The 26,691-nt window shown below is 41.1% G+C and overlaps 1 protein-coding gene across 1 annotated transcript; it reads left to right on the plus strand.

Annotated features, from left to right (window-relative positions):
• Nucleotides 1–3,182: 3,182 nt before the first annotated feature.
• On the plus strand, nt 3,183–26,533 carry tnfrsfa (tumor necrosis factor receptor superfamily, member a). Its single transcript, XM_005929784.3, has 10 exons — nt 3,183–3,496; nt 13,969–14,152; nt 15,632–15,763; nt 20,805–20,916; nt 21,044–21,174; nt 21,280–21,378; nt 21,467–21,513; nt 22,375–22,650; nt 22,745–22,781; nt 23,853–26,533. The coding sequence occupies exons 1-10, from the start codon at nt 3,464–3,466 to the stop codon at nt 24,152–24,154; spliced, it is 1,353 nt and encodes a 450-aa protein (XP_005929846.1). The 5' UTR covers nt 3,183–3,463; the 3' UTR covers nt 24,155–26,533.
• The last annotated feature ends 158 nt before the right edge of the window (nt 26,534–26,691 follow it).

Raw genomic sequence — 26,691 nt, forward strand, 5'->3', positions numbered from 1 at the left:
ACCACTTTTCAGCAGCTTCCTGTGAATAAACAACACAGCTGGGAGAGGACTGTGAATTCTGTATTTTTTTCTCAGATGGTCTGCCAGGCGTGAGAACTCATCTGTGACCAGATCACTCAGTTTTTAATCAGCAGTTAATTTACCCAAGCGGTTTTTGTTTTTGTTTTTAAACCAAAAATCTCCTTTCGGCTCCCTACTTTCCTGTAAAATTCACGAGTGCGCCGTTGGTCACAAGACATTTAATTAGTCACTGTAATGTTTCAAAACACAGCAATCGGTCTGTCCGCTGGTGAATGAGAAGTGAGACACACGCCACACAGCATTCACTCTAAATGTCTCTAGAACTTGCCCAATCTTTCTTTCGTCACATGCCTGTCTGAGTGAGTGGAGGGCATGTGATTTATTTATACTAGTTGTTCGGCTCTGTTTCTTTATTTGTATGTGTTGCAAATTAACCCGGCAAGGTCTAATGTAGGTATGCTTCGATATCTTCTGCGCCCCCCCCCCCCCTCCGCTCCCTAGACATCAGGCTTTAGACCACAGCCCCATTCCAGATAAGATGTTGTCAGCAGGAACCACATTTGAGAGGATGTTTATTGTTGTGATGTAGTCTAAATGGTGGAAAAATGTTATGTTGTCATTAAAAAGTAGCTGACTTTCTCCATAAACTGAAGCATTGTTTGGGTTTCTTTTCTCCTCATTGTATTACATCCCTGTTTCCATAATATATTACTCCATATCCTCGTATGGATTTGGATGCCAGTTGAACACTTCAAAGTCACACATGTTGATAGTTCACATTTTATTTCCATCAAACTTTCTTTTAACAGCTCTCTGGGAGCATGTAGGAACTCAGGACCTATTGACATAGTTCTGAAAAAAGAGTATTTTGTGTACTTCATTTATTCTATGATTGTGCTGCTGTTTTTCAGACCACTAAGAGCATCTTTATTTTACGTGCCAAATGTTCTCAGGAGGGCAGCAGGGTTCTTTGAGTCCCGTCCATCATGCAGAACATGCTTTGGCTGAAATGAGCGAGCCGTCTTTGAGAAAGATGATGGATAATAGCATATGCTGCTACAAAACCTGTATGTATCATTTCGTATTAACTCCGTATTAAATGTTTCCTTTACCTTATCTTTGCCTATATTTCCTTACTGCCTCACAAATGCTTGCTTTTAAACTTGTTAGGATGCCTGGGTCGTCGACCCAGGGTTTTTGAGTTTATGATATTATTTATACTGTCTAGTTTTTGGTTTCTTTGAGTTCTGTCTTTTGGCTTAGGTCTCTGTCTTCTTTAGTTGCTCTGTCTCCCCTATCACCCGCATCCCCTTGTCTAGTTTGCGTCTATGTGTATCTTAAGTTCCTATATCCCCGTGTTCAGTCAGTGTCTGTGTCTGCCCTGTTCCCACGTCTCTGTTCCCTTTGTAGTGCCTGCTTATGAGCCTGTGTCTTTGTTCAGTCTGTGTTATGTGTTTCCTGTTTTACTTTGAAAGTCCATGTCTGATGTTAATGTGTCTGGTTTTGCTTCCTCTTGTCTCGTTAGGCCTGATTTGCCCCAGCTGTGTTTCCCTCCTGTTACCCATTCCCTGATTGCTCCCTCTGTGTATTTAAGCCCTGTGTTTCTTGTGTCTGTGTCGCGATCTACCGTTTACCAAGCTGTGTGTTCTGTCAGTCCTCCGGTATTAGTTTATTTTTTTGATCGTTTCCAGTTATGTTATATTTGAGTTTAACATTAAAACGGTTTTTGAGTTTACATCTGTCTCTGGAGTCTGCACCTTGGGTCCTTTTCCTGTCTGCACACAGCCACACCTAACAAAACTACAAGCTGATAAAAAAAACAAAAAAAACTGATTGTCCATAGGAAGCAGTGTCCATGATATCTAAAAACTATTTCAAATTTTCACAGTCCACAGGACAGTTTTCGACATCAGCCTACTTAAAATAAGATGCTTAGAGAAGGCTCCAGCTCTTCTTGAGCTAACTTAATGTGTTTTATTTCTCTTCTTATAGTGCAGAGTTCTAATTTGCATTCTCAGACGCAGCATTTGTTCATTTCCACCACTGTTCCTGAGCCCATGCAGACTGCAGAGTCACCCAGAGCTATGCAGATCTGCTTTTCAGCCTTTTCCCTCGCATACAAGGATTTCTTTTCATTCTCTAAATCTTATGGTCGACTTTACATGACAAAAATTGCCACAAAACTATTTCAGTTTGATTTTATTTATATAGCAGACAACAGTCACCTGAAGGTGCTTTATATTGTAAGGTATAAAGCAACAATCAGATGACCCCCATAAGCAAGCAGTTGGCAACAGTGGGAAGGAAAAGCTCCCTTTTAACAGGAAGAACCAAGCTGGTGGGGGGCTGCGTGTGCAGGATTGAAGATACACTATGAAAGACATCAAGAGTTTAATGATAACTAACAATTAAATGCAAAGTGGTGTATGCACACATGGCAAAAAGAGGTGAGTAAGAATAAACTATTTGCTGGCCAAGTCTTTTGGTTAACCCCTCCCCAGCTTTACTTCTCAAAGATTCATCCTCTGTGGTATGCTCTTTTATTCCCAGTCATTTTACTAATTAGTTGGGGGGGGAATTCCACCAGATGTTTTCTTCAGCGTCCCATAACTTTTCCAAGCGTTGAGTCCTTATCCTATTATGATGTGCAAATAAATAATTACTAGTAAAATTTCCATGTGACAGTGCATCTGATCTTCTTGTAAACAACCGTTAAACTGTAGGTTTAATAATAGACCTTCTGATTAATCATCAGAAATAAGAGCGAGTCCACTTCAGTGCTCTGCACGCATGGAGAGTGTCACACTTTGGGATCACTCATTTCTTCACTTGAGTTCCAACTTGTTGCACATTAGCCGTTTGTTACTAGTGAGTTACACATTACATACCCAGGTTAATGTAGCTGGAGTGTGATGCCACTACACGCTGATCAAAGTCTCGTGGCGTGATGATTTGCAGACTTCTGAGAAACTCCCTCTGCTTGCATGGAACAGTGTTACACACTTCACCCAGTAACAACACACGGTCTTCAGCGAGCAACGCAGTGAAATGCGTTAAAATGTTGCTGTTTTGCTTTGCTTTGCAAAGCTTCGCAATTTCCTCCTTCATTATTATTCTAAGGGACGGGTTGTGATTGGCTCGCAGTCTGACGTCACGCGAAGTGCTCGAAGCATGAAAAAAAGAAAAAGCTCCTCGCTGGTGCTCAGACCGTGTCTGTTTCTCCTCTCTCAGGAAAAATCCGTAAAGTTTAAACACTAAAAGAAAAAAGAAGAGTTAAACTCATGAAAGAAACCGGGCGAAGGAGCGAGCGTAGGTCGAACTCGTGTCACTGTTTTCTTTTTCGCTGTATGTGTTGAGTTTTTTAAAGACTTCAGAGTAGTTTGGGTTTTGTAAAGCGACTTTCCAGCTCTCTGGGATTGTCTCTCAACGCGAAGCTCCCGAGATGAACTTCGATCCGGTGGTCGGGAAACTTCATGTAAGTAAACACGACACTTGCTTTCTAAATACGCTCTTTGTTGAATGCGTACCACTCTATTTGCGTGTGTCCAGTGGATTGTTGATTCATTGACGCTCCTAACTTGATAGTTTCTATAAAAAATCATTTACCAAAGTGGCCTCTTAATTCAAGCTGCCGCTCGGATAATCTAAACGTTTATAATCTAAAAGTATATATTTTTTAAGAAAAGGCTTCTGTCTCATTAAGTTAAAGCGAAGAGCCGACACAGATAAGAGTGTCGTGGAAGCTGAAATCACGTCCAGGCCTGTGAACTTGAAGATGAAACAAGTCCGTGCATTGTCCCAGACACAGGAAGCAACACTGTGTTTATTGTTGTTAATTATTAAAGTGTTTATTTCTGGAGAAAATGCAGAAATACTTTGGTTTTTGTGTCTTTGCTCTCTTCAGTGCATGTGCTGGATCATTCACTCGCTCGCCCCCCTCTCTCTTCCAACACTACAGCCACCATCTGTGTTGGACATCATGCGGTCACACTCCTCAGACATTCAGCATATGACGGCTCTCGGTCTGTCGCAGCGGATGTAGCTGGCCCTCTAGCCGCTATTAATGAGAGCTGTGCGGCCGTGGGCCTGCTGCCTCAAACGAGCTTTAAATCAAATTGTGTAGAATGTGAGAAGCATGACTGAATGTCTAATCAGAAAGCTAAGAATTCACCTTATCAGTTAGTCCATAACAACTCTCAGCTATTTCTCTCTTTGAGTTTATTCCACTCAGACCTTCACAGACACGTCTTTTCATTCCTCCCCTGTTGTTTTTTCCAACTGTGCCGCCTATACTACCAGCACTGTGAGCAGACTGGAAGCGTTTGTCCTGCATTAAAAGTACTTTGATTAGTGCAAAATACGCATTTGAATTAGAGGAGATCTACTTCCTTTGTCACAGTTTACTGGATTACACCAGGATAACGCTACACGAGATAAGATGTGGAAAATGATATGAGTTCCTAATGACGGAACAAATCAAGCGTTGGCATCTTGTTTGGCTGATGAGGGTAGTGGCGTTTGTCAGTGGCATTTCATCACACATGCCCACTGTGGCTCTGCTCACTGTACATGGAGCTGTTTAAAAGTAAATGTAATATCTTCTGATGGGCCTGGAGCTCCAGTGTTTGTTTTCCCAGTTGTCTGATCTGCGTTTTAAGTCATGCAGTGTTCCATTACTGAAATCCGATTTACTTCTCCGGGTGGCAAAGTCAATGTTTATCTCTTTTGTAAACCACAGTACATTCTGGAGGCCTCGCCAGCAGGCTTGTTGCTAAGGGACTATGAGGAAACTTCAGCCCCTCCTCATCTCCTCCTCCCCACCTCTCTAATCCCCCCCCTACACACACACACACACACACACACCACCCCTCCAAATTGCCCGAGTGTACGTGCCTGGCCGTCCAGTAAACTTCCTGTCTTGAGTATACAGATTTGCTGATATTAGTGGCATCAATTTACTTCTTAGAATTGTCATGCCCATGCAAATGTACACTAGATTTTTATCTGTGATTGTTTACTGTGTGTCTGGGTGTTGGTTCACACAGGAAATAGTCCTCTCCGTCTCTGTGGACTACACAGACAAGGGCAGGACAGGCATCTGGGACAAGCGGAGGCCAAACTATGACACTGGGGACAAGCAGTGGTCGGCAACGCTAGTGTTCCTAATACTGTAGACACTGCTTGTTGCCGCTCTGCTCGGTGACCATGTGAACAGTTATAACCATGCCTGTGGCTTAGAGAAGCTGTAGAGAGGCCGAATGATGCAATGCAGCGCAACTCAGTGTCTGATACCAGGTGGCGTCTGTGCCTTTTTAATGTGGGCTCTTCAGAGAGCCCAGGATGTTTTATTGTTAGTCAATTGATTATCCTGTGTGGACCTGCAGTTGCTAAGGTGAATCACCCTAGTCTTATCAAAGGACTCGCTGACTCATGGAGGGAGTGCCACCTGTTCAGGTGCTGCCTACCCACGTAATGCATACCAACAGAGGCGAGTCACCGCTCACATCTGAATGGTCCCGAATTGAAGTAAGTGCAGATAATTGACTCCATGTCAAACATCCCCACTATCAAGATAAACAGAATAACCTCATCTAGTTTCAGTTTGCTATGTTAGCTACTAATTACATCTTTCATACATGGAAAACATTCCTTTGGCTAACCCTGTGTCACATTGTGAGTGCTAAAAGGTAATCTTTACTGGAAGTCACTTTTTTTCATGTCAGAAAGTGCTACGAAGGATTGTTGTGGACATAGAAGCCTGTTTCTAGACTTTACCTGATATAGGTGCCCATTAAAACAGTTCATTTCTATTTATATAGCAAGAAATCAAAACCACAGATCCCTACAATAGACCCTAAGATAATACAGAGAAAAACCCAGCAATCAAACGAGCGCGCACTTGGTGACGGTGGGAAAGACAAACTATTTTTTTAACAGGACGAAACCTCCAGCAGAACCAGGCTCAGAGACAGGCCGCTATTTGCCACCATATCCATGTGATGTTTAGTTATGCCTGTTTGAGAATAGCACATGTAATGGTCCAATGAATGCACAGAGACAAAGTTTTATTATGGATAACCTGTGTCATCTACGGAGGCAGTCAAAACAAAACTCAGTGTTTCATTAGTAAGGATAACCCTGGAAAAGGCTGTCAGGACACCTGCAGGACACCGGCCCTCATGGACTGGGATTGGGGACCCCTGGGCTATGTCCTGCTGCATATTAGAAAAGGCAATGTCCTCATCTGATTCTAATAACTGTCTGGAGTTCAAGTGAGAACATGGCTTAAAATAGCTAAAAGAGTAGAGTGTGTTGTATGAGCACATGGCACATAAGTAGCTGTTCATATATACAAGAACATCATGAAGTGAAAGCAGCACTGTGATGTGTCTCTCTCCAAATGTTGCTAACACAAATTTGGAATTTTCATTATGGATAACTCAGTCATGCAGTTACTCCTCCACTGTTTTATTGCTCTTTTCAGTCACTTTTTAAACACAGCTCCACATGGTCCCTGATCTTAGCTTCTGTGGCGTGACGGACAGTTTGGTATTACTGATTAGTGATTCCTTTTGGTTTTGTACTGGTTTAAATAAAGCTCGAAAATTGCTATACTTCTATTTTCAATTTTCGGCTTCCACCGAGTATAAAGAATCATTGTGCACTATTCTATTTTTTAATAGTGCCACTGTTGGTCTCGTGTTAAAAATTTTTACACTGTAATTATTTTTTGAATTTCAGAGAAATCCCCGAGTAAAATTATTTATTAATTTTTTTTAAAGAAAATCCCGACTGATCGAACTCATATTTTTATTTCTGTTTGTTTACTATGTTTCTGTTGCTATTTCTTTACTTCTTTTACTTGTTTGCCTATAAGCCAATATCAAGGTTGATATCAGCTGACAGCATTCCTTTTGATTATTGAATTATTCCATGATTTCCTTTCCTTAATAGTCAATAATAATCGATTAACGTAGTCAAAAGTACAGTCCTGGCCTAAAGGCACCTTTCAAACCTGACATACCATGAAGCCAGATCAGGAAAATGTTTTGCAGCGGTGCTGTATCTTCTGATTTCCTGCTCTCCTGGAATGAATGAGCAGATTATAATAAAAGTGTTGAGTCTCGGAACAAGCTCAACCTTTGTCTAGAAAATGGAAGTCTGTTTACAAAGACATAAATCTGGTGCAAATTCCAACCATTGATGGTCACTTAAGTCCTTCTTGACCCGCTAAACTAGTCACATAGTCTACATTTTTTGCAGCGGTGTGTTTATAGAGAACTCAATAAACCGCCAGCACTTCAAACTGCCCCCCTCCCTTTTACACAAAGATGAGCTTTAGGGAAGCTAATGTGATTGTCTTTAAAGCGAGGTGATGGATTCCTGCTCATTCTTAAATCTGTTAGTCATCCTTTCTTTGCTCTCTTTTTTTTTTTTAATTCCCTCCCTGCAGGAGTTGTCTTGTGATTCACCGCTTAGCTTTCCTGTGACAGGCCTAATCACGATTTGAAAAGGCCAAGTTAATCGCCCGGCAGCACACAAATGTGATTTGTGGATTGACATTCAAATTGGATGTCCGTAACGTTCTGTATGAGTTACAATGACGTGGAGTACACATACGAGCAGTCAACCTTTACAGACCACCGAGACCACATCGACCTGGCAACAAAATGATTCGAACGAAAAACGAAAGAAGCGCCACGCTGCACCTGCTTACAACTGCGTGGAACCTTTTGAACTTTCAGCAACCCACTTTGTTTCACTCATCAAAACAATGCAGCCATTCTTTTGCGGTAAACATCAACGTCAGGGTATCAGTAATTTTGACAAGTTGTGGTCAAGAGTCTCTCAGGAAATTCAATACAGCTGTCGTCATCGCAGATCATCGTTCTTTTTCCTTTTTTTTTTTTTTTTCTTTTTCCCCCTGGTAAATGTCACCAAACCTGCTTGTGACACACTGTCACCCTCATCTAATCAGTGGAGTGCACCTCCTGAGGAAACTCAAGAATTTGTGCTATGGAGCAGCAGCTTCCCTGAGTTATAAATATCCAGCCTAGCGGATATGCTGTGGGTCTAATCGGGTGCTGGGCCTGCTCTAAGGCAGGCTGCTGTGCAGGGAACAGTTTGGAGCTGAACCCTGCATGAAGCCTCTGTATTGTCTCGAGCTTCCTGTGCTCCCTGAGAGGAGGGGGCAGCCGCTTTTCACACGCTCCCCACACATGCACTCTATGTGTGCTTGTGTGCTATATTATATGTGTGTGTGTGTGTGCGTGTGTGCGTGCGTGCACTGCGTATGCGGCCTAACAATGTGGTTTTGAAACTGTTAGCGCCTTCTTGTTCTTAACTGTACTGCACTGACACAGGAGCCATTCTCTTTATTTTCTATCATTCAGCTTTATAATGATGAATGTGTGCGAGCTTGGCTGAACTTTGAATTTATTTACAGCCATGCAGCGAGTGTCAGACTTATTTCTCCTGACAGAAGCTGGGCTGTACTTGTCTTCATAATCTAACCCAAAATGTCAGCGTAATTTATCACTCAAGGAAAGTTGTGCATGATCAACCCCCTTTCTCCAGGCAATGCCAGGATTTATCTGTAAAGCACAGAGCGTTCACTGTCATGTCAAGGTCAGTCGTGGGGGATTTGAGCTGTACAATACAAAACAGTTTCATTAAGACCCAGAACCCCTTATTGTAACATGTAAAACATATTAAATAAAGTTTAATTTAGGACAGAGTATATGTGAAGATTCATCTTAAATTAGGAAATGAAATCACATTAAACATATTTTGAGTGATAATTATCAATTATATACTCATGACATTACAAAAGAAATCAGTATTTCAGTTCTTAAATGACTACATGATGACAGAGTAACACCAGACATCATGAATTACACAATCTCTTGATCTGGTAGATCACATGTTTTTGAGTTCATCGCCATTAACTAAATAAAAGCACTTTTCAAGTTCTTCTGCATGAGCTAAACAAAAGTGCAACTCATCATACAGTAAGGACAGCGCTCTAGACGCAGCAGAGGTGCATCGCAGGGCAACTGACGGACAAAGCTACAAGCAACGAGCTACATGCAGAGACCTCCACTTCCAGTCAGAATATTAAGACAGGAATCGGAGCCAAAAATAAGCCTGAAGCTAAAGCAGAAGTAGGTCTCTGGCACACATTTGACTCCTTCCAAAGTTAATTGAGCAGATAGAAAAAGCCTTAAGAGGTCAACAGTCGCACCATATAGAACAACAAGGCGAGACATGCGCCATGTTGTGCTCCGAGTCTAGCTGGAGCTTTGTCCTCTTAAGCCTTTAGCCAAAATGACAAGCTTTTTAGTAAGGCAACCCTATGCGCAGCTAATCATGTGATCTCATGAGTTCAGCTAAATCTGTGGGGAAAATTGTGGTTCTATCCCCCCCAAAATTGTCATATGATCTTTTGGCCGGTTTGGTCACCACTGTAATACATTATTCCTTCAGAAATATGTTTAAAACATACGAGACAGTGAATCGGTTAGCTTGAACTCTTAACCCCATTTTATTGTTTTGGGGGTTTTTTCTAGTTGTTTGTTTTTTTCTTTTGCAGTCATATTGAAACCAACTACAGAGCTAGGAAAATTAATCACTTAATTTGAATAAGCAACCAGAAGTAGTTGAATCATCATAAATCTGACTGATATTCTTTGTGGTAAATGGAGTAGTTAAGTTTTTTAAATATGATATATGTTTGACTTTTTTTAAAAGGCACGTTTATTAATTGATTAAATTTCAAAAATGCACATGCAATTCTGTAAGTAACATGTATCTGAATGCTACAATAACACAATGAACAAGAGATCAGTTATTGTGGCTTGTTAAGTAGTGGATGATGGTAAAGGGCAGAAGAAGCCACGTGTTGAAATATGAAATTAAATTAATGTTTGAGTCAATTTTGATGTTCTGCAGAGCCTCGCCTGTCGCGTGCTGAGGTTCTCAAACGTTGTCAGGGTGAAATGAGTAAATTCCTGCATTCAACATGGAAATAAAGGAGTGGTGGTTGATAATCAGTGTTGGTTTACTTAGTTGCTCAGAGCCTCCGGCTGCTGAGCGACGATAATCCAATCAGATGATTAGGCTGCTATCAGATCGAATAGAATAACCTTTTATTGTCATTTTACATGAACAACGAAGTTGTGGGTGCTTCACACCAACTGTGCAGGAATAAAGTAGAAATAGAAGGACAGTAGAAATAAATGGCAAACAGGAGAACAAGTAGAGAACACAATAGAGAACAAGTTGCAAAGTGCTTGGAAGAAGTGCGATAGACTCGATCTGAGAATTACTCAGACCATCAGGCAGCCATGGGGTGTGTGTGTGTGTGTGGGCGGGGGGGGGGGGGGGGGGGGCGGGTGTTAACTGTCAAAGTCTAATGAGAAAAAGCAGATCAACAAATCAGTGCAAGTTACTGTAAAAAAAAAAACAACAACTTTCGATTGAAGTGATATGAAGTGACAACTACAACTGGTTTCCTTTAGACTGCACCAAAGAAAAGTGTAGGCGGCTGAGTTAAAGGTGTGTGTTTTATGAGTAACAACATAACTGTGCTTTTTAATCTCAACTTTTTTCCTCGTCAGCCGTATTTTGTGCATGTAGTGTGACGTCGGCTGCGCGGTGTCCAAGCTGTCCCTTAATTGATGAAAGAAATTTATTTTCTAATAAGAAAAGCATGATATGGAAAATCAGGTCCTGCTCTGGATGCAGGACTATAATGAGGTGCATGATGTCTTTGCTTATCAGTTGGCTATGATTGAAATCATCTGTCCGATATGAAATGAAGACGCTATCTTAGTTTGTTTGTACGTATTGTGCATGTCTGCGTGAGAGACGGGGCGAGAGAGAGACCCTCGCATTTTCTGTTTCTGCCCATCTTTATTTCTTTAATAAAGGGGCTTACTGTAATTTCCTCAGGAATACAGGGTGATCACAGCCGTCTAAATGGCCCATTGATAACCTGGGTCAAAACTGAAAGGATGTCCTGTCATTTAGTCACAAACGCATTCTCAGTGTACATGGCATGTGCAGAGTTTGTGCCAAGGCAATTTGGAGGAACCCGGGTGCTTAGAGGAAGTGGAGTGTTGCTCCTGTTGTCGATGCACAGAAAGTCCCTTATTATTGTATTGCAACTTATTAGTTTAACTTGCATCCACCCATGTAGAGTATTAACTTATCATACATGCAGACTGTATAACAATAGGACACTGTTTTAGCAAATTATCTGTAGCCAAGCTCTCTCATTTGGCAGGGGAGAGAGAAGGACTGGGCTACTTCTGCTGAAGTTGGAGTGTTTCCAGGAATTGGAGGGTTTGGAGGGCTTGCTACGCTGAGGTTACGGTCACTCCACTATTCCTCCTCACTTGGTTTGTGGAGGTTAAACCAAGCCACATTGTGGCTGCCCATAGTGTTTGTATATGCTCTACTTTTGTGCCAGCGTAGTTCAGAAGCCTTAGAATATTAGTGTGGACGTGTGGCCTTGTTTCTTTTCCTTGTGTGCAAGCAAGGCTGTGTTCAAGAAATACCACAAGACTCATGGTGCTGTGTTTGTAGTCCTGTAGGTGCAACGCTCTGTAGGCCCATGTTTGCACGTTGGAGCTTTCTGCTGTCACTTGGGTTGCTATGAAAGTTATGCGTTTGTGTTGTTGCCAGTCCTTTAGCTTGCAGCAGAGAAGATAGCAGTCATAATAGACAAAGAACATCTTTGTAGTGTGGACTAAAAAAAGTGTTAAACACTAAAAACTGCTTTTCTTTGGTATTTGATGTTCCTTTATGCATTTCTTCCTCCTCATGGTGAACTCCACTGTGGTTTCCTTTCCTGGTAAAGCTAACTTTTAAACCAGTCAATATTTGACTGACGCACTGCACCATCACTGTTGGGATTGCGCATGTACTGTAAGTGCATGTTAGCAGCTTCTGTATTATCTGAAACCCCACAATTGCACCAGTGCAGGGCCATAGATCCAACTTTAGAGAAAAGATTATATTTTTGATTCCGTCATTTAAACCCTTTATGGTTTGCTGAGCAACAATTAGTGAATAAATGTATTTGTTAGAGCTACTTCAGTGTAAGAGTTAGCTATTTTCTCGGTTTTACCCAACTGCGATCAGACCAGTAAGACAAAGAAGCAAGACATTTGTTTGGACTGTGAAATTAAATGAAGTGGCAGAGTCAACAGTTTAAAAAAAGAAATGTTGCATCTTTTCTTGTCGTAACCTTGCCGATCATAACAGGTTAGCTACTGAGAACGGCTGCACCTGGGAGTGTTTGGAATCGCAGGCCTTGAAACGAACAAAGCCTGGAAATGATGTAATATCAGCACTGTCCGTTCATGTTTACTGTCAGAGAGGCACCCTTCAATGGCCTGTGCTCTGTAAAGACACTCTATTAAAGATATTCCTGAATACCGAGCACAGCTTCACAGTCTGTGCCTGCATTGTGGGGTATAAGATTACCTTTAACGCAGCTCCTTCATTTCTTTAGTTTCCTGTTTTCTTTCCACTGTTTTTGTCTGTAGCGTGCGCTTGTGCACAGATTTTCTCCGTCTCTCCACATCCCCACCCACCCCACAGTCTTACACACAGTATATTCAAGTCTAAAGACTCACCCTGTGTCATGCAAGCTGTTAGTTTCCCCCCCCCCTCTCACTTTCTCTCCCTCTCTCTTCTGCCTCCCCCGTTCCCCAGAATGTTTGGATAGATGTAAATGGTGTGATTGTGACTGCTCTGCCGGCCGTCTGTAACTCCACGTCTGCTTCTCAGCGTCTTTGGAAAGTCTGACGTGAGCAGAGGGAGAGGAAGAAGGGAAAAGGCAGAGGGAAAGAGAGAGGGAGGAAAGTTCCTTTGAACAACAAGGCATGGCGGCCCTCCAGAGAGTCAAGTCTAGCGTCAGGAGTCGGTCTCTTCCCCAGCCCGTTCCTCTTTCTCTACCTCTGCCTATGTGCTCTCAGCTTTTATTCCCCTCATTCTCCCACACTGTCCTTTTTAGAGTGCCTATTCCCTGTAGAACATCCCATCTTCAACCTGCTGTCTACAGTTTCTGCCCCCCCTTTCACTACTCAGCCCTTTCCACCCAGCCTGTCCCATATTCTCTCTCCTGCTTTAACAGAGGGCGGGGTGGGGTGGTTGTGGGGGTGTGCACACGGGAGAAGACAAAACCTCCAAATCTAGGACTTTCATTTACCCACGAGGTGTCGTGTTGCATTCGAGGCGCTTCATGTCGGTGTCGCATGTCCCGGCATTCAAAGAGTCTGGCTTTAAGAATGTGGGTCATTTGAAGTAGAGGCACTAAAGTGCGTTGTTTGCCAGTGAATGGGGCCTTCTCACGTTGACACGGTGAAAAGCGTGTGAATAAACACCAGCGCCCGGGGGCCGCACTAAAGTGTTTCGGCTGTATTCTTCTCAGTACCCCACCTATACAAGCCTGTTATTATCCAGCCCATGAATGGATTTCTGAACCCGCATTTGATATGGGCATCATGCTGCTGTTAGTTAAGATACCTTATCAAACTCTGTCTTTTACATCCACAGCAGAGGAAGCAGATTCTCTGCCTTTTTTTTCCTCCCTTTTTTTGAACTAGAGGAAAACCAGATCAAGGCCTAATTAAGTTTGGCTGCCTGTTGCGCTGCATGTAGTTAACGTGTAGCTCTGCATCCTGCACACACGAGTTTGTGTTGCCTCTAGTTCTGACCGGCTGCACAGCTCCCTTAATTGCTTCCCACGGCAGATGTTGAGATCAGATGGTTCAAATTAAGATGTAGATTGCTCACACAAGGTTTCCTATGAAGATAGATTCTCCTCTTTGCTTTCCGTTATCTTATGAGTTTGATTGCGGGTTAGTCGGCCTACTGTGGATGCACAAAAATAACCCAAATCTCATCTTTTCTTCTTCCTCCCTGTTTGTCTCCCAGACCTTGACGATGCAGGTGAAGGTGGCAGCACTCTTCATCTGGGTTGTGTGTCGTGCAGCAGAACCTCCAGCAGCTCAGTGGTCCAATGAAGCATACGTAAACCGAACACTTCGACTACACAAATCCTGCGTGGAGAATGAACAGTACTTGCACCAGGGACTCTGCTGCCTCAATTGCAATGCTGGTAAGGCGGATAAGAGGAGTTACACTCCCGTGTCACTATATCTACAAAAATGATACAAACATAAGACAAACTGACACGAGGGCAGTTTGTAGCCAACGTTTAGATTGGCATGGTGTCTTCTTTGTTTTTGTTTCTAACTCAAGGTAAATGGCAAAGCCATAAGCTGAATTTGATCCCAAACTAGTTTTTAAAATATTCCCCCAGGCTGATCTGGAAAGAATGTGTGAACCGCTCCGTCTCAGCAGATGAGAGTGAAGCAAAACGTGAAGTGAAATGTGCGGGGTGTGACGCAGAGGTTATTTTTAAAGCTGTAGTCCTTAAAAGCACTAATCCTTTTAATTTATTATGAAAAAATTCAATAAAGCCGTTTTTTTTGTTGTCGTTTTTTTGTTTCTTTTTAAGTCTGAGCGTTTAGCTGAGACACAAGCACCGCATGGTTCTGCTAACTGATTGAATTATTTTATTTGCCACAGTGGATTCTAAGAAATGCCTCTTTTTTTAAAATATTCGATCAACTCCAGTTTTTGTTTTTTTTACATGAACTTAGAGATTCACAAATGATTACTTGTGAAAAAGCTGCAAATGTAATCATCACTGCCTGCCACTTTGAAGTAAGAGTTAATAGATTATCAGTTCACAGTTAATTAATATAGTAATAAGAGGTCGTCATTGTTTGACACTGTTCGGCTTGCTTGTGTTTGGTTCAATAATGTGTGATGTTCCTTCCTCATGCATTATTGTGTTTTCTCCTCTTTATCCCAGTTGCTCAGCTGTTACCACATGTTTTAAAGCCACAGTAACCATTTAATGGTGTGGAATGATAGCTTTCTGCTTCTTCTTGTCAGTATAAACTTTTATTTACGAGCAAATAGATTTTTTTTTAAATCAAGAATTAGTTTTGGATCCAGTTAAGTATGGGTGAAACGGACTGCACTGTCTCTAAACCTAAGCACAATACAACGGCTTTATTTAGTAGATGCTTAGAAAGTCCAACCACAGATGTTTTTTACTTTTTTTTAATTGATTTTTTTTCCTCCTTCTGTTTTTTTGCCATTCATGCAGCAAACAAATCCTGAAGACACATGAGAATCAAGTGGTCGTACTCACAGCGTGCATGAATCGAGTCTAAAACTGCAAAGCGTGACAGTGTGCGAGTAAAGGAGATCGACTTGATTCGCTGCAGTTCAGCAAATCTGTTCTCCTCCGAATTCCAGGAAAAAATGATGCAGAAATGTAAAATAGTGATAATCAGTCTCTGGGGCTTGGGTCAAGCTCTTTTTGTTTTTTTCTAAGACGATGCCTCCTTTGGTTTGCAGCTTTATGAACCTAACGCGTTGCTTTGTTCTGCTCTGACGTCGGCAGGAAACGCAGCGCGCCACTAAAAGTTGGCATTCACATATTAAATATGCTGTTTATATGGGCGTGCAAAGCGTTTATGTTTTGGGCTAGTTATGTGATGGTTTTCTCCTTTATTTGCAGGAACATATGTGCATCAGCCCTGTGAAAGAGACCTAGAACTCGGGATCTGTCTTCCATGTGAACATGGACAGACCCACACAGAGCACAACAACGGGATGTTCCGCTGCTTGCCGTGTACTCACTGCCGCTCAGGTAATGAGACTCTCCTCCGCTGATAAATCAATAGTGAGGTCATTACTTGTATATAGACTATAAGTATACTTTGTATATAGATTGGTTTTTTTGATCTACACTGTTTTCCCACACATAGATGTTTTACATATTGTAAAAATGTCATAATATTAATTGCAGTATTATAATACTGAATGCTTAGACAATGTTATTGGTCAACTACAATATTGATCCTGGGCCAACATTATTATGATGGTATAGGAACAACACCAACACGGGCATATATATGTCTGTATGTACCTGTAAATATCACAAAATACTCAACTATTATTGACTGAGACGTTTTACTAATCATTTGCTTGACCGTTTATCCGCTTATCTAAGACGTGTTTATCAGCAGCTGCACACAGTCATGACGTCAGGTCGGGTACCAGGAAATGGAATAGTCAAATCTGAGTACTAACAATAAATCTGAGGTTATAAATAAATACAGAAGGCTTTTTTTTTTACCTTAAAACAAACATAAAAGTCGAGTGTTCTGTAATCCAGTTGGTCGGATATATCATTTTAGGAAATTTAATACCTTTTTGTCTGCGCCCCCGCCTTTCAGAGCCACTCATGACAATGTGATCTTATGATGTTACACCAAGTGGCAGGGCGTGTCTTTGTTGTTTTTGTTTTCGTGGGCTGAATGTGAGCGTGTTCCACGTCTCAGGAGATTTGCCTGTGTGTCTGTCTTACCTGACTGAGCTGGGTGTGGCTGCATCTCATTGTCTCCCACACTGCTGTCTTTGTGTCCAATGAAAGGCAGGAGCTGCAGAAAAGAGACTTCTGTTACATAGGATGTGCTTTGTGCTCATTCATTGCGGTTTTAGGAGAGTTTTTTTAATATGTGTGGGTGTGGATGGGTTTGTTTTGCTCTAGTTTTAACTTATTTATGACCATGTAACAATTAAAAGGAACACGCCAAAGGAAATGTGAATGAAATTTTTAAAAGATGCCTATTGTTGGACTACTTTTACTTAAAATGAACTGCGGTGTTATCTGGAACGCTTTAGAACTTGCTGGTCGGAAAATATTTCATATTGACAAGGCTGCTGTTGGTTCAGTGAATCATTTATGGAGTAAGATGGAACTTAAGTTGCTTGGAGCGGAGGCCGCAGTTTGGTTTTTTGTCTGTAAAAGTTATCGCACAAGTAAAAGATGTTATGCAATCGTTTAAATCAGGGGTTATCAAACTTTTTTATCGGGCCAAGCATCCTCTACAGGCAAAAAAATGGCTTAAATGGCCACATTTTTGCACCATTTTATAATTTATAGCAAATTGACCGTGTGTCCTTGACCCTTCCCTTTGTAGGGTAAGCTTTTAATAGTCAGTTTGGACCCATGTCTCTATCTGACCTTGTGGCACAGACTCACACAAATGGTTACCAGTTTAATGAATTAACCAAAATCGAGAAATCACCAGCCTCTTGGTCTATTTTAGGCTTGGAATATCTCCTCGTATCTCCTTTGTATGTGGTGATCTGTCACTATGCCGAGGTACTACAACACCATTGTTGTATGTAAAAATTAGCCACAGCAACAGCGAATGCTATGTAAGGCTGCCACAAACGATTACTTTGATAGTCGACTAGTCACCGATTATTTTTGCCATTAGTCGACTAATCAGATCATGCATCTATTGGATGTAAAACACACCGCTTATTGCACCAGCAGCATCTGCTCTTATATAACTATCATTAGCTTACAGCTTGAAGTGTTTAAGGTATGTGCTAACTAAAAATAAAGACAAGATGATAGTTTATTAAAGTTTAATGAAATCTGCAGATTGTTTTGGTGGAGTTTAATAAACTCAGTCTCGTCTGCTCCTTGCTATCTAAAATATAACAGGACACCGGAGTATATTCTCGAGCATCTCACACTTCTGATAATCAGTTGTCTGTTTGAGGTTTATTCAGCTGTGCAAAAGCTATAACTTTATTTCTCAGCCAAACCGATTTACTCAGGAACAAATAAAATACAAAAAAAAGCCAAACAATAACATTCTTAAGTTATCTAAGTGACTTATATATCATGTTTAACCTGATTAGCGAAAGACGATTTGCCGGGAGTCCGGTGTTCTCAGGGGCTCTAGTGAGCCTTGAACCCCGGCTAACTATCGAGCTAGTGGGTAACAGACGTCTCCGAAAACATCGGAGCGCTTTTGAAAATATGTGGTGTCTTGATAAACTGAGCAGATATTTGAGGTTTACACAGCTATATTCTCGTCTGAAAATATGTTAAACGTCTATTTTGTGACCCAAAAAGAATAATAAGAGTAACATTAAAACTAACTAGCTGCCGCCATTGTTGCCAACTGCTCTGGGCCGCGCTATGAATTCTGGGACACAGCTGCTTCTTCGGGGTTTAACGGCAGCTGGTATCCTTGTACATGCAGTGCTGCCATCTTCTGTTTCAGTCCGTTATTACACTCTTAAATCCTACTACTTATTCCTGCGTCTTTTGGGATCTTATAAAGCTTCAAACGACGCGTCGACTATTAAATTAGTCATCAGCGATTTTAATAGTCGACATAATCGTGACTAGTCGACTAATCGTGGCAGCCCTAATGCTATGTTGTCAGCCACATATAAAGTGTAATATCAGATAAAATCCCCATCACCAACTTGTTTAAAGTGCAACAAAGTCAATTTTGGTAAAGTGGCAATAGACAGGCTTTTTAATACCTTGTTTTGGTTGTGCAGTTGGGCCTTCACAGCCAAGCCCAATGCTGATAGTTGTGTCACTCTTTGTGCAATTATGACACTTCACTCCGACAAGAAACACAGATAAATTTTCACCATTTTAAGCTGCTTTTGTATTTCAACTCATTTTAAAACTTCTCTTCTTTAACAGGAAAAGGTTAAGACCGTACAAATCTTTGATAGTTCTTTTTATGCTACATAATTTCACAGTTAATCCCTTTTAAATATTTGTGTGCTCTGCCAGAATCAAAGCTTCTAGTGTGCCGTGGGGTTTAGTGTTTAACAAGCGTGCAGCAAATGATATCCTACCAGTGTCTTTTTCGTGCCCTGCCTTTAGAAAGGAATGAAACAGAACCCGTGTCGCTCTGTATTGGAAAATTGTAATTTAATTTTGATTGTTACATGTCATTAATATAATAACAGTGAAGCCTGTTGTCCCACATACTTGGAATAAGTAAGAGTAGATGTACTAAACTAAAATAGCAGCCTGTTTGTGTTCAGACTCTAATCAGAGAAATGCTTAAAATACAAAAAAGCTGTTTGTTGGTTTGGAAATCCAAACCTCGACTGAGAGCTTTACTTTTCCAACTTGTCTTGCATAAAGGGAAAAAAATACGTGAAGCAAACAGGCTACAATCCAAGTTGTTGCATTGAGCCATCGACTCATCGACGACAGCAACTTGGTGCATTTAGGCATGTAGACGCGGTCAATAAGACCTGTTGAAGGTCAAAGTGAGCATCTAAATGGGGGAAAAAATGAAATCTGTGTGACTTTAAACATGTCATGGTTATTACTGCCAGACAAAGCCGATTGGAGTATTTCAAAAACTGCTGATCTGCTGTGATTTTCCCGCTCAACCATCTTTAGTACGCCCCCCCCCAAAAAAAAAAAAAAAAAAAACGCAAACCTGCATTGTCAGATTACATCGAGCTGATAGGAAAGCAAGGGTAGCTCAAACAAGGACTCATACAATCATTAAACAGGGGTTTCTGCAGTAACTGTGTGATGCAGTCATGTCAACATGGACCAAAATCTCAGAGAAATCTTTCCAGCGCCTTCTTAAATCGATGCCATGAAGAATTAAGTCAGTTCTGAAAGCAACAGAGGGTCCAAACTAGTAATTCAATAAAATTCAGTTTATTTATTTATATCGCGCCAAGTCACGACAGCAGTCGCCTCAAGGCGCTTAATATTGTACAGTAGATTGTACAATAATAGTACTACTAAGTTATTACTAATGAAATGGGAAATGAGTGCAGTCTTGCATCAGGGTAAGGTAATTTTTTTTTCTTGCCTAACCACATGGAGATCATTATGATCTTTACACTGATCATCATTGACACTTACGGCAGAACGCACATTTGCCTCTATGGGCAGTGTTGAAGCAAACAGAAAATAATTGTGCCATTTCAACTCCAGCTTAGATTAGTCACGATTGTTTAGTATTCTGTGATTTAAATAACTGCAACTAAATACACCAGCAGAAACATCATCAGTGACCTGATGAAGGTGGCAGTTGTCACCTGTGGGAAAGTCACCTTTATTTGGATCACATTAAAATATGCAGTGAATACGAAAAAAAAATCGTCCTTACTTAGTTCTATAAAACTCTTTAAAATATCCATAGCTTGCTATAGAATGAGCTTAATCGCCTGTATAAAACGATAGGAAGGTTAGTGTGAAAGACAGTGTGCACACATTTTGCAAACCAACCTAACAAAGCCATTTTTCTTTAATTGGCAAGCATGAACATGAGATTTTATATGAAAGGGCATCCTGTGGAGTTGGACCGCTGGCTATTAATTATTATTAATTTTGATCGTATCCTAAAGGCCAGGGCTACCATCTATTTAGGTCTCATTTTAAGAAATGAACCATGGCAGATTCTCCGTTCCTTATTATCCCGTTAAAGTGAAGCAAAATATGTCTCAGAGGGAGATAAAATTAGTAACCTAATTATCTAACATATCTTTTTTTTTTTCTTTGCAAAAGATTGCCACATAATTGCCGGTGTCCAGCCAATTAGTTGAAGGTCTTCTATTTGTTCCATCATGTAATGCATGCTGATGGTCGTGGGAATACATTTTTTTAGAAGTTCACTTGTTAAAGTCTGTAGCTGTTTACGCAGTTTGCAACATTCAGAGTTGAGCTTTGCTTAATAAAAGCAGACATGATGCCATGTCTTGAATTTCTTTTTTTAATTGTTTTTTTTAGCTGTTTATTTCCCATCGTGTCCTGTTAGGCACTTTTTGACTTTGTTCTGAAAGGTGCTACAGAAGCCTCTTTGTCTCACAACTTTCCTAACTGTCCACAGATCAGGAGGAAATTGCTTCCTGCACCACAACTGCAGACACCAAGTGCCAGTGCAAACCGAATACCTTCTGTGTTCCGGACCAGGCCTGCGAAGTCTGCAAGCGCTGTGTCAAGTGAGTGTCACTTACCTGTTTCCTGAAATTATTCTGGATTGTTTTTGCGTCTGCGTTTACCCTACAGTCAAAATTTGGGACTCTGTTTTACTGTTACTTAAAATGTTTCTGTGCTTCAAAACTGCAGGTGTAAACCTCATGAGGAGGAGGTAAAAAAGTGCACACCGTTTTCTAACACAGTGTGCCGAAAACGCCCTCTGTCCCCCACACGAATCACTCCGTCCCTTTCGCCCACGTTGGATCCTCCGGCGAGCATCGGTAAGTTTCGCTATCAGTTTCAGCTTCTGCTGCTGAAAGTTTTTTAGCTATCGTTGCTTAAATTAAATTTTTTGTGTTCGTGGCATTTGTTGTTGTTTCTTTCAGTTGTACCTCTGTGCATTTTCCTGGCCATCGTTATCATCATCATTATCGCACTGGCTCTGTGGTGGTTCATTTTCAAGCAGCGTTCATGTGAAATACCATGTGAGTTGATATCAAGTAATGTGCGTCTGCAGTTAATGTTTTGCTCATCAGATGTGTTCCTAATGCTATTTTCCTGCTTCCGAAATAGGCTTGAAGCTCCACTGCGAGTCCAGTGAAATTGTCAAGATTCCCATTGTAAGTTGTTTGTCGTTATTTTACATGTTTAATTCAAACCATTTCAAATAGACATTGAACAAAGTGCTGTGCTGCTGAAGGAAGAAAAAGCAGATGGATCTGCTCAGTGTACCTCAGTGATCTCGCATGAATAGAGCAGGTTACAAGATCAGGGAGTTAAAGTGGTGCCACTCCACTCAGTGACTTAAAAACAAATATTGAAATCAATTCTAAAACTGAATGGGAGCCAACAAGGAAAAGCTAACGTAGTTGATCTCTCTTATAAGTGCCTGTTAAGAGTGCGAGGGGGTGATTTGGACCATTTCCAGTCAAGAACGTAAAGACAGGCTGACACCTGAAAAATGACAACAATAAAGTAATCAAATAGACATAAAATAAAAGCATGAATTGTGTCTTAAAGTCAGTGAAGAAAAAAAGAGAGAAATGGTTTAACACTGTTTTATATGTTTTCATAACAAGATTCACAAGTGTTTGACATTAGCAGATTTTTACTTCACAAAACTTATCAAAGATTTGGGGGGGGCTTAATTCTGTCTGTGAAATCTATCTACAGAACACACTCATGGAAAAGTAAAATGAGTCATTATTATTAGTATTATGGCATGATAAAGCCTGGGCCAAGCATGGACCCCTGAGGCACGCCTCATGTAAGGAGATTTGATAATACGATAGTACACCCTGTGTCTGTCAGTGAAATGAGATTTAAAGCGTTTATTGGAGTTAAATACCAGTCGAGCTTTTCATCCACTAATCAAAACTTTGATGCGTCAGTCTTCAACTCTGTCCATTTATTACACTGTTTGGACAACATATACCATTGTTGTGTTCACGTTTTCTATACATTTCCTTTTTCCTGCTCAGGATGAGAGTGGAGCCACAGCAGAGGAGCGACAGAATGATCAAAACGCGGGTCTGGAAGGCGAGGAGTCCCGTCCAGACTCAAGGCCGCTCCTGCAGGAGACCCAGGCTGGGATGACCAAGGCCTCCCCGCCCCTCGAAGATGAAGACCGAGGATTAGGGGACAGCTTGCCCAACACCACTAGTTCCTCTCAAACTAGCCTGTCAGCCCTTCCCACGGCGGTTTCCAACACCCCACACCAGAGCCCCGTTACCTTCAGACAGCTGCCTGCAGATCTGGTGAGGAGTAGAGTCAGAATGAGCTCAAATGGGTCACACTGTATTTTAAAATTTTCATCACACCTTAAACTTTCTATTTTGTCTCGTGTTGCAGGATGATCCTCTGCGATGTCGACTGGTGCCACTACAAGGTAAGATTCACACAGAGTCTTGTGTGTGTGGAGGGGGGAAGGGGGGTGTCCACTTTAAGAAACATTTTCACAGAGGTCTTTTGAATTTGAATAGCCTTTATTGTCATTGTACAAAGTACAACGAAATTGGAGTGCCACTCCCTTGGTGCAAAATGCAATAATAAATATAAATGTAAGTATAAAAAGTTCAATAAAACAACCGAAGTACTCAGACAATAATAAGTACGATATATACAGGATAGCAGCATTAATATAATGATAGTATGAATAGCAGCATAATATAGTGACAATGGCAAGTATGGTATAGTTAAGCAGGTTCAATTGTTTTGTGCTTATTTACTACGGTGATAGCTCTGGGAAAGAAGCTATCCCTGAATCTGTTTGTCCTGGTTTTATGTGACCTGTACCGTCGGCCTGACGGTAATAGTTCAAACAGTTGATTACTGGGGTGAGAGTAGTCCTTGATGATATTGCCAGCTCTGCTGAGGTACCGAGAGTTTGCAATGGCCTCCAGACTGGGCAGAGAGCAGCCAGTGATCTTCTGGGCTGTGACCCTCTGCAGTACTTTTTTTTCCCCACTTGATTTACCCTAAGAGCCAGACAGCTTTACATAAAAACAGTACAGTTTAATGCTGTTCATGGCAATCCAAAGGGAAGTCACAAAATCTCCTACAGAGCTCATCTTTGCTGCTTGATAGATTTATAATCTCATGATAGTCAGGCCATATCTGAGCCTCTAGGGCTTCGGAACATGCGGCCTTTTATACTGTTGTTTTGTTCTCATGGTGAATTAAAGAGGACACGGCTTAACTGATTTGTTTGATCCTCTGTTAATAGTATTATACATGCCTCCCCTGACAGAAAATGTATTGAAACTTGCTGCTTGTTCCTTTTGTTGGAACAATGCCTATACTGTTATGATTTGCACGCTAGTGTTCACAGTCTGTTAGGAGCAGTCTGTAAAATAACAAGATGCACATGCATTTTACACGTTGTGGCTTTCTGTTTTCACAGTCGAAATTCTTCCCTGTCTCATCTGTGTGTTTTGTTTGGTTTTTTTCCCCCCAAAAGGTTCTGAAAAATCCCTGAGGAAGAGCTTCGATTTGTTCGACGAGTACTTGGACGTGCGGATCCACAACAAGTTCTTCAGAATGATTGGAGTCAGTGACAACCACATTCGGCTTGCGGAGAGCGGCACTTCCAGCGATAAAGTGTATGAACTGCTGAAGAACTGGATGCAGAGGCAGGGACTCCGAGCCGACATCAACGACCTGCTAAACACTTTGCTGACTATGGACCAGCGACGTTCAGCCGAGAGCATCGCCTCCGAAGCCCTCCGAAGGGGCTACTACAAACACGCAGACACGCCCTGAAAAGCAGCGGGGACTTCAAATGAAGTAAACACAAAGTACTTAATACAAAAAGACAGCACACAGACACTGCCAGTGGACGTTGTGTCTCATGAACAGGCTTACCTCTTTTGTGGCTGATCGGCCACGTATTCAAAAGCCAGTAGTTTAAAAAAAAAAAAAAAAAAACATGACAAAAAAGCAAAAAAGGGGAAAGTCAAGCTGTTTTGATGAACGGTCTGAGGATGCTAACCTCTTGCCAAATGCTGAAGCGTAACCATGGAAACAAAAAGCCTGGTGTAACAATTTAAATTTTTTCTTTTTTTTAAAAAGAGCACAAGAACATGAAGTTGTCATCTTCCGCAGGCGCTGCGGCTGCATGGTTTAAGCTGTAGAGAAGCGTAGCCAAGTACTGAAAGCTAAGACGTTTCTGGCTTTGTGTTGGTCATCCGCCCGGATGCTAACACACTAGCGCGAGACAAGGATATATACACTGGTTTGTAGGAGTGGCATTAGCTATGTCACAAATACTGTGCCGCATCGATGCACTGACCTCAGGCACATGTAGGATTTAAAGCAAAAAAGTCACGCTCTGTCAGTTGTGCTGATTTCAACTTCTGTATATTAGTCCATGAACACTTTTCCGACTAATGATTGGAAGATAGCCTCCGTTTGTTATAACAAAGGTTAACTTGCATCCTTACTAATCACAAGCTTGACCTTTGCTGCGCTGTTTGAATACCTACATTTACTTAGGTGTCTTTTTGTTATTGTTTTCTACGACCTGGTCACATCACAAATGGCCTTCCTCGTCATTCAGTCCTGTTCAGTGTTACTACTCACACATAACGCTGAAGAAGGAGTTTCACCAGCTCTTTCTGCTGGGACGACGACAAGTAGCTTAGTAAAAAAAAAAAAAAAAGTGTGTCCTTGTAACTTGGAGAATTTCAAAAGGTCATTTTATTTATTGATATATTTATTGTAATAAATAAATAGTTATCTCTTGTTGTTTAATGCCATTGCCAAAGCGACCCCTGGAATACACACGCAGTATTAGTGCTGTCGGGGTTTGTAGCACCAGGGCAAAATGACTGAAAACAAATGTTTCAGGTTGTAGTTTCAGCTCGTAGTGTTTTCTTAGAATCCGTTCGACTGCGGGCGTGTCAGTGATTCGGTGCCATTTCTTCCACCGAGACCGCGTTGGGCACGTTGTCGAAGCGTCCGTGATGCCCAACGCTGAATGCGTCTTTTCAAATTGGACTTTGAGTGAGCCGACTGACCAAATAGTCCCTTCATATCAGCAGTGACGCAGGGTGCAGGTACGGATTGTTTTGTCTCACAAGATGAAGGAAACCTTTTCTGGTTTCAAAAAGAAGACTCCTCCCCCCCAATTTTCTCGCATGTATATGTGTAGAGAGCATAGAAGTCTCACAAACTATATATATGTATATATGCAACTATATTAACAGACTAAAATGAATATAGTGACGTATGAAGTTATTGAGGATAAAAAAAACAAACTATTTTTAACTAGATTTTGTTTCGCCCATTTTTCTGCAGTTCCTCATGTATAAAGAAAAGAGTTACAGAGTTATATATTGTTGCTAAAGAATGATGCTACAGTGCTGGCACTGCCATCTACTGAAAGACAATGAAAATACAGCCTGCATCAATTTCTAGGGACCCTGTACGCCCTTTTCATGCTCCATTTGGATCCAATTTTTTCATCTGATAACATTTTAGTTCTTTTTTTAATCCCCCTCAGCCTTTCCTGGTGTTGTATAGCAGTGAATAGGCTTCAGTGGATGTTCTGTTTACTCAGACAAATCAAGTTTTTGTAATATTTCTGTGGTTTTACATATTTCATTGCAATTCCTAAGCTGTTCACAAAACTTCCTTTTACTTGTATAAAAAACCATTCTGTTCATGATTTCCATTAAGCCATGTCTCCGTAGTTATTGTTTGCTCGTCGTGGATTTCAGATATGAATGATGCAAATACATCAAAGCTGTTTTTATGTCTATTTCAAATAAATGTTTTGTACAGACATTGAAATGATGTTTTCATTGTTTGTTTGTTTTTTACAGCAATGGCTCAGTGTGGCTTTCGGGGATCTGCATGTTTTTTTTTTATTTTTATTTTTTTATTATGAGTCATTCATTGATTGTGTAAAGTCTGTCTTCATCATTTTTACTTTTTTTGATCTGACGATACGTTACTTTAAAGAGCTCTAGTCTCACGGGTCATTCACTAAAGTTGTGCTGTTTCCTAAACACCCAGTGCAAGCCGTTTCATTAACAAGCTCAAGAAGTAAGGCATGAATTTGTTGGCGTTAAAGATCGGTGTAACTGGCAGCGAACTGTGTGTAACAAACAGTAAATAAATTTTTGCACTTGATTTAAACATTATCTTCCCGATACTGCGCCATACTTTCTGCCTTGACAAAGGAAATACGTATGCACCGGGGTCAGTGGCAAAAAGTTCCCACCTCTTACTGCACTCTTTTTGTAAATACCCTCAGTACTTTTTATTTAACCCAAAATTCACCCTATGTTGGTGAA

This window comes from Haplochromis burtoni, unplaced genomic scaffold (assembly GCF_018398535.1).
Source record: "Haplochromis burtoni strain Fernald_Lab_line unplaced genomic scaffold, NCSU_Asbu1 Contig_107, whole genome shotgun sequence".
NCBI lineage: Eukaryota > Metazoa > Chordata > Actinopteri > Cichliformes > Cichlidae > Haplochromis > Haplochromis burtoni.